The sequence below is a fragment of the Apaloderma vittatum genome, unplaced genomic scaffold, assembly GCF_000703405.1.
Source record: "Apaloderma vittatum isolate BGI_N311 unplaced genomic scaffold, ASM70340v1 scaffold24988, whole genome shotgun sequence".
Lineage (NCBI taxonomy): Eukaryota > Metazoa > Chordata > Aves > Trogoniformes > Trogonidae > Apaloderma > Apaloderma vittatum.
This window is the reverse complement of record NW_009732847.1, coordinates 26503-35529: the sequence shown is the minus strand read 5'-3', so window position 1 is coordinate 35529 and position 9027 is coordinate 26503. Positions and strand designations below refer to the sequence as shown.

Here is a 9027-nt window from a genome sequence, read left to right as displayed (position 1 = left end):
CTTTGAAGATATTGAAGGAAAAACCCAAAAACAAGGAAAAGGAAAAGTATGTTCGTTTCATAGGGGTACTAAAACACTTTTGCTGTTATGAATTGTAGAGTTCAGCACTTGCTTTGAAGCTGGATGACCTGTGAATATTTTCTGAAAATGCAAGTGTTTTGTGAAGAGAGTTCATATTTGTACTTGAATTGAAATGCTTCATCTTGAGTATTTGCATGGTATTTCTTTCGTGCTGTGAAGGCATAAAGGGGTGGTGGTAGAGGAAGGTGTTCCACCCTATACTTAATTTGGTTCTAATACAGTCTCTTCTGGTTGGTGTCATTAGTTCTGGCTCTCTTTGTGAACAGAAACAAATAATAATTAAAAGTTGCATTTGTATTTTTTTGTGTGTTTGGGGGGTGTGTGATTTGTTTTGTTTGTTTGTTTGTTTGCGTTTGTATTTTTTTTAGTATGTTGTAGACAAGTGATTACAATACTGGAGTGGGAAGGTTTAAACCCCATTAGTAGGCTTTCTCTCCCCTCACTGGATGAGTGTCCTCCCCTCCTGGGTGGCTCCTGTCCCCTCACTAACTTTTCACGCACCACATGCTGTGACTGCCTTGCCAGGCACCCCAGGTTATTTGTACCGGTACAGTGTGCCCAGTTGTTAAGAGTAGTTTTAAACAACAGTAATTTAATTTCTGTGTAATTTTTTTTCTTTTTTGTTTCTGTAAGTTGTACTTGATTTGGGGAATCAAATACTAAGACATCTGTCTACTCTTCCTCACCCCCCACTTGCCAACATGTGCTCAAAAGCAAAACCAAAAGGTTAATGCATTGCAGAGGAGACTTTGTGAAGTGTGTTAAGGGAATTACCATACTGCTTTAAATAAAAGCTGTATAATCTGTTTTACAGTTCTTTGTGTAATGTACTGTCATTAACTTGATATTTTAGTTGCTAGAAGATTTTAAATGAGGGAAGAAGGAAATGGAACCTGTAGAATCTTGTTGGCCTCTGTATGAGTCAGGATCAGCTGTTCTTGGCAACTTTGAATTTTAAATCTGATTCCCAAAAACAAAAGGCCTTGTGTGTAGTGGTCATGATATGAAAGTATTTTTTTAAAAATATACTACACAATACCCTGTTAAAACTTCTTGTGCATGTGTGTGATTGCAGACCTGTAAAAAAGGAAAAAAAGGACCAGCAGAGAAGGGAAAAAGTGGAAACGGAGGAGGGAAGCCTGGTGGCCCGAATCGGATGAATGGACATCATCAACAGAATGGTGTGGAAAACATGATGCTGTTTGAGGTAGTTAAAATGGGCAAGAGTGCTATGCAGGTAAGACTCAGGATATTTCTATGACTTAGATGAATATGCTTTTTAAATATAAAAACATTTTCCTCTGCATATCATTTAATAAGATGAAGCCTAAAGTAGATTCTTTTTCTTCAATTTGCAGTTTTTAGCACCACATTAAGAAAAAAATGGTTTTATATTGTTAAGATTTGAATTTAATTGAACTGCTTTTTCATTTCTAAATGTTTGGCATGAATTATCACAAATTAGTGATGAAATTCCAACTATGATTCAGAGTGAATTTGCAATATCTAAGTGAAGAAAGGTTGTTTTAGATTACATGATTTGAAAATCCTTTTTGTGTAGCTGTAACTAAATACAAATGTGGTTTATGCCTGTAGTTGTCATAGAACTTAACAGGAAATCTGTAGTTTGTGGATGCTTCCAGAGCACAGATTATTTGAAAACTAGTGATTACTTCTCTTTCACCCAAAGTAAAATCGCTAGCTACAACTTAAGTGCTAATCTTTAAATTTCCCCTAAGTTGCTCTGGGTAATGTATATTGCAACGCTGAATCGGGTGGGATTTGTGTCAAGGAATTGTGACCTGTTAGAAGTCTCTGCATTAGTCACTGTCTCTGCTGCATTTACTAGTGGGACTGAAATCAGTCTATTAAGAAATTTAGCACTTTTTAAACAATAAAATCAGTTAAATCAGTAAGCGTTTACTTGACTGTGTGAATCCACCAGTGGAGAGAGGGTTAACGTGTAAGCCTGTCAGCCATGGAACCTTCCTGCTCCTCATGTGACTCCTCAGTAGCCTGGAAGAAAAGACTGTCTTTGGGATTGAAAATCCAGAGTTTACAACTCCTGTGATCTGCTTGTGGCTGTATGCAGCCCTTCGCAAGATTTGCAGGCTCCTGCGTGAAATAGAGCTGGGAACCTTGAAGCCTGAATTTCTTGGCAGAAATTTAGTTCAGACTTTTAAAAACCGAGTAGACTATTTTGATGTATTTGCATAGAGAAATTCTGATACTTCCGTCATTTGTTTTGTTCTGCCGTATTCCAAAGCAGGAGGAAAAGCTCTGCTGTCTAACTGGTGCTATTCATCCTGCATTTTCATCCAGTTGTCAGTGCTTGTATGTTCATGATGATTTAACAGTTTAAAATAATATACATTCAAAATCTTTTACTTTCCAATAGCAAAATGGACCTTTTCCAAACCTGAATACTTTGTTGAATCAGGGAATTTATAGCTAGGTAGTAAAGTGAACCTTTGTCAATACTTTTTGTTAAAATGAAGGAAAAAAAAAATACTCAGAATATTTCTGAAGTAAGATCTGTTTCAGCACTTGCTGTAAAATTTTTTTCTCTGTGGCTCTCAGCACTTGCTTACCTGAAAAAAAATTAATGGTAACTTTTTATTGTATTTTAAAAAAATTTTTGTTTCATACCTTCTTCTGAGTTAATGTCTGTTCTCTGGCAAAAACAAATAGTTTGTCCACTGAGACAAAATTTTGTGAGAAACTGCTGTTCTGCTGGAGGTTCTTTAAAATAAATTCTGAAAACAAGGCTCTCTAACTGAGATTAAAAAAGTCAGAACCAAGAGCTTGAAACTAAAGTGAGTCTCTTGTGCCCCTGTTAATCAGTTGCATGATGTATGTTTTTGACTTCTGCAGTAGATGGTTTGTGCTGCACACATAGATGGTTTAAACATAATGGCATATAAATTCTGTTTTCTGAAAACCATTGTCACAGGATTCCTGTTAATTTGCATCCCTTTAAGATTTTTGTAGTAAAGTGCTCTTGTTCCTGTTTGGTTTAGCGAATACGGAGTAATTAATGTCTGTGCTGCACAGGGCGGCGCTGCTCGTGCTGTTAAGGCAACGTCTGTGGCTCATCACAGGAGCAACAGTTTTGAGAAGCATAGGGAGTTGTAACTGTTGGAAATGAACACCTGAGTAGTATCTTTAGAGATGCGTCACTAGTTTGAAAATGAAAAAGAGAAAGCCTGCTTCTATAAAATGCATCTCTTACTTTTATGTTCTTCCTCAGAATTTACTCCAAGACTTAGGATATTCCTGTACTTTCTGTTCAGGTGTTTATTTCAGTTTGATACTTGTGCTTGTTTGTAGAGTACAGTGAGGTCTTTTCCTGAAAACTGGTGTTATGGCAGTGTTAATCCATTTTAATCGAGACCCCACAAAGTTCAAGTTGTTTAAAGAATCACTTACTGGAAGGCAGTTATGTAACTTCTTAAAGTCTTCAATTTATGAAAACTAAAAAGTGCCTTTATATTTGTTTTTTCAGTCTGTAGTGGATGACTGGATAGAGTCATACAAACATGACAGAGATATAGCGCTGCTTGATCTCATTAACTTCTTTATTCAGTGTTCAGGCTGCAAAGGTAAGATACTGACTTGTTTACTCATCCATTTAAGTAATATTAACATTCTCATTCTTTGCTTTTATACTACGTGTGCTGTAGAACTGCAGCTAGGTTACATGATTAGGTTCTTGTAGTATTTCTGAAGGTGGGAGCAGGAGGTTTAGAAATCCTATACTGTATTCACAAATGTGTAGATTAAGCCTTTTGTACTCAGACCAGAGAGAATGCAGTACTGGTACTTAGTTCATTTCCTCTGCTCCTGCTATTATTTCAGAAAATCATTTGTCTCTTAACATGGTCAGTTTAGCTTATTTGGTCTTGGAATTCTGTTTTGCATTTATCTACTTCACATGGAGAGTTTTAAGATTGTTACATAGTCATTGTAGAGATCTGTGATTTAAAAGATATTATGGACAGTGTCATGGTAGCCTTTCTACAGTAAAATTATATTTCCATATATTCTTCATTTTCTGTTTTTCTTGCCTCATTTCCACATCCCGCATTCTTTTTCCCCTCGCCTCCCTGTTGAAGAGGAGAAGATGATTTACCCTGCAGTGCTTGATAGAGTAGGACTGGGTGTTGTTTGTTCTCCTCAAGCACTTCTCTGTTCTGATAAACTTTTAACATGCATAAATCTCCTGAAAGCTAACAGCATTCCTCAGAGGTTGTCTGTGATTTCAGGAGCAGTGACCTTTTGATCATTGTTACCAGATGAAACCACAGAATCTTTTAATGCTTTCCAAAATGATTCTGTTATGAATTTTTCAGTAAGCTTCAGGAGATGTATTGGTATTTTATGTCACCATTTACACTCTGAGAATTTGGGGCTAAGACAAATAGAAATTGTGTGTGAAATCACTGTGTTTATTACTGTGCAGAAGAGAATAGGTAGCCGTAGAACCGTTTAAATTTGCTGTATACCATTTAGAGTCCTAAGTTGTAAAAGGTCACTTCAGATTAGTGTAGTCTCTTGGCTGATGAAGAGTTCTGGCACAAATATCTTTGACTTCTGAGTATAAGTGAGTAAGTAAATTCCAGATGTGTGTGTACATGCACACAAACACACTTCCAAAAAAGAATAATAAAAACCTCACATACATAAAAGTATTGGTGCCAAGTGCTTGTTATACATGGCTGCTAAAATAAAAAATGTGTAACTTCATTGAAAACACTTGTATAATGTGTAATTTAGCTGTAGATGGATAATTTTTACATTGTAGCAGGAGGCATCACCTACCATCTACCTCTTTCATATTAAAAGTACTAATAATCTAATGTCTAAATTATAGGCGTTGTTACAGCAGAGATGTTCCGACATATGCAGAATTCTGAAATAATCCGAAAAATGACTGAGGAATTTGATGAGGTAACTTAATGAAATGTTCATAATGATTTGATACTAATTTTCTATTTTGCCTGTTCTAGTCTTACTGGAACGTGTTGCTTCAGGTTTCTTTTAAGGGTGAGGTGAGCTTCAAAAATGACAGGACTTTGATGAATGAAAGTGTCGAAGTCCCTTATTTCACTGAACTTGTTAGACTAGGAAGTAAAGCTGTGTGTGTGTATAATTTGTTTTATTAATCATTTAAGAAATCAGTATCAGCTTTCAGTTTTTGAATAGTGGGAACTCCTACTACTGTGGAGCTGTGTGAGATGCCTCCCCATTTCTGCTGTGTATGTAAGGCCTTAAAGTCATCTTCAGCTTTTAAAACAGTTGTTAAGTTTTTCTGTGCATTCATCAATCTACAGACTGGGAGATTGAATTTGATTTTTTCCAGCTGAAGACTAATGCTTTGCCTTTCATGGGCATTATAACTTATTTTCCTTTAAATTGTCGCTTCCTTTTTGTTCCACTGGGTGTTAAATGAGACAGGTTATTTTTCGGGGTGTGGTGTTTTGTTTTGTAGTGTGGTGAGTGGTGTTTTGGTTTTTTTTTATTTGTTTGTTTGTGAATTTATTTTTGAGTGGTATTCCTTTCACCCTGTGTTCCAGAGAATGTAAACGTAGCTTTAGAACCTCCTCTCGCTATAGTCTAATGCAGAAATAATCACTTGCCCCTACACCTCTCTCACTCTACCCCACCCCAATTAAAATCCAAAACCCTTCAGTATCTTTAACAGTAGAAAATGTAATATATTTTTTTAAAAGGATTTTTAGTATTCCTTAGAACTCTCTCAATGCATAAATACATTTGATTACTATAAGGCAATATTGTGTGAAATTTATAAAGCTTTAGTTGGGGCTGTTCAGGGTTTTTTATCACTATATTATGCTCTTTTTTTTTTGATAACAGAATTCTAATGAACAGCTCTCAGTTTTCTAGTCTCTTCATGAATGCTTTCCTTGTTTCCAACCTGTAATGTTGTTTAGCCTCTTAAAGAAGCTGATCACAAGCTCTGATACAAATTATTGATTCCCCCCCCCCCCGTAATTTTACCATTTTGCCATTATTTGCAAAGGTTCCCAGATGAGGGCAGGAACGCACATTAGTTATATTCAAGGTGTTACAGTTTATGACTTCAGGAATCTGCAGTCTGGATATAAGCATCTTCCTGTATCCTTTATTGTGGTCCTTACCTGGGTGTTGCTGAAGTTTCCAGCTAATTGTTGTTCATGGGCTGGTTCTCTTGTTCCAATGTCACCTGAAGCGCTTCTGCAAGGATTATGACTTTTTCTGAGGGAGTAGGACAGGAGGGAGTTAGTAGTTATTTCACTGTATTTGCTAATGTGCAGTTTTTATGGTAGAGCTTGTAGAACATTGTTTCTGCATATAACGAGTCCAAGCTGCAAAGTAGATGATTATTTGTGGAGTCACGTTCTTCTGAGGTATTGATACTGGTTTTATGACATAGGAGATTTTGGCTTTAAAGTTGTACTCATCTCTTTTTAATCTTTACATAATAAAATAATTTTAAGATGTTTAAAAGTTTCCTGATTTTTTTTTTTTGCTTGTTTTATTTTTTTTTTTTAAATAATAGGATAGTGGAGATTATCCGCTAACCATGGCTGGTCCCCAGTGGAAGAAGTTTAAATCCAGTTTTTGTGAGTTCATTGGAGTACTCGTCCGACAATGCCAATATAGCATCATATATGATGAATATATGATGGATACTGTCATTTCACTGCTTACGGGGCTGTCAGACTCACAAGTCAGAGCATTTCGGCACACTAGCACACTGGCAGGTCAGTGAATTATATTTATGCGTGCATTGCTTCCATTTTATTTTTTGTGTTGCACAGGAAAGAACGGTTCTGGTTGAACTTCTTGAGATTCGACATTGAACTACTGTCTGATTGTGTAATACAGTTTTTGTCTAATGCAACTTGTTTCAGTACACTTTCTTGCCATTATTATATTTTTTATTACTGAAGGCCAGCTTTATTTTAAAGTATTCTTTAGCAGCTGTCTAATACTTATTTATTTGTTAGCTTTAAGTCTAGTAGAAAAGTAAATAGAAGAGAACCTTTCTGTTGATTCTACAAGTTTGTGTTTTGTCATAAGGGTGGAGGTATCTTTTTTTAACCTCAAATGCAGTTGAACCTGTTCATGCTCTGCCAACAGAAATCATATTTTAGATTGGATGCAATTTTCACTACAAATTTCAGTTGTGCTGTTCATCGAGGCCATGGCATAATGTCACTGAAACTAGCATTTCTGTTCATTGCATTAGGAATAATTATAAAGAATGCTTCATCAGTGATGTAGACATTAAATTTCTGTATGATTTCACGTCTTTGTCCTTTTTGTGTGATTTTTGTTTCAAATCGGTTAAATTACAATGAAATCTCTTAGGAGTTAAGTATGGAATGTTTTAAATAAATACATTATTATTTGGAGGAAAGATAAGCTGCTTGAATGAGCAAGTTCTACACATGCATTGATGAGTGGAGAAGGGTCTCAGAGGGTGTTGTGCAGCGCTCTGCCTAGGCAGGGCTGACTTCAGACTGTACCTGAAACCGAGCTTCAGCTACACTGGCAGTAGTTGTTGGTGGCTTCACTGGAACTGGCCGATGCACGGCTGCCTTCAGCTGGCCTGGCTGGCCAGTTCCTTGCTCAGCGATCGTCTTCTTGAACATACATCAGCACGCTGCGCGCGGGCTGCTGCTGGGAGCCTCCCCACGTTTATTAAGACGAGAGGAACAAACCCTTTTATTTCAGAACATACTGATTATATTGTATCATCAGTTTGACTATTGTACCATGTGACTAATACAAATTTTATTTCTTAAAAAATGAGCTTTTACTACTTTATTTTTTGAGTTGTGCCTGAATGCAAGTTGCAGAAACTGCCCCATTGCATGTTAATTTCTGTCATGCAAAATTATTTTTATTAGTCTGTTTGCATTTATTCATGTCAGCAGTTAATTATGTTGATTTTTGCATAACTACGTGTGCATTTCATGAGATTATAGTTTATATTCTTGATGATTGTGTTTTGTATGGGGTAGAGGCAGCCAACAGAATCCCTGTATCCATATTTACTGTTATTTGCGGTAATGTTGGCTTCTATGATTAGCCTAGACTTGTTTTTCTTTCTTGATATCCTTTGAGATGACGGTGTGTGATGATGTTTCAGTATCTGTGCATGTCTGTATGCCTAACTCATCACCTTTGTGCCAGTGATACAGGCTTAATAACGTTCCGTGTACGCGCTGCTGATGCAAGCCGTGTCATGCCTGGCTGTTTCTAAAGTTCGTAAGAAGAACAAATATACTGTTAATCACCTCCTGATTTCTGGACTCAGAAATAATAAAAGCATGCAAAAAAAATTCCACTCAAGTGTCATTTAAATTTTGGTCAATTCTCTGGCTTCTGATTGGCTACTGCCCTTTCTCTGCTTCTGCAAATGAAGGAATGTTTGAAGAAAACAGCCTCTCATGGAAATTAAATTGAGGGGAAAAGAAAGGTGTGATATGGTGGCATTGGTGGTCTAAGGTGTCTATTCTGAAGACACTTCTTGTGTGTTTGAGGTTGAATGATTGGTCTGCTGACTGATTCTAATAATGGAATCCTTTGAGTATTTCCTGGACTATATTTGTAAATCTTTGCATTCCACACTCCATTTTTTGGAGAAAGAATGTCCATTGTCTCAATTCAGCAATAACACTTAGAGTATTAAAAAACTGCCAGAAAGAAAAGAATGAAAATTTGTTGTTTCCTGATTTCATCTGTTGTGTTGGTAAGTATTGAGGCAGCACTTACTAAAACACTGCTGAAGTCTGCATATCAAGAAATTTACAATGATTTGTACTTTCATAAATACAGAAAAGGTTGACAGGAGGAGGTGTCAGGACGTCTTTTTAATGATTTTTCTTAGATCACGTAACATTTTAAATAGTCCTTACTGTTTTCACTTCTTTT

General features: G+C 36.4%; 1 protein-coding gene across 1 annotated transcript in view; it reads left to right on the top strand.

Moving 5' to 3' along the window:
• Positions 1-9027, top strand: part of LOC104278646 (cohesin subunit SA-2-like) — a gene marked incomplete at its 3' end in the record, with an annotated part of 36273 nt that overhangs the window by 1961 nt on the left and 25285 nt on the right. The window contains 5 exon segments of the mRNA XM_009875674.1: positions 1-46; positions 1157-1318; positions 3587-3683; positions 4955-5031; positions 6644-6848. The exon segment at positions 1-46 is cut by the window's left edge and continues 8 nt beyond it. Coding sequence (XP_009873976.1) covers positions 1-46; positions 1157-1318; positions 3587-3683; positions 4955-5031; positions 6644-6848 — 587 coding nt within the window.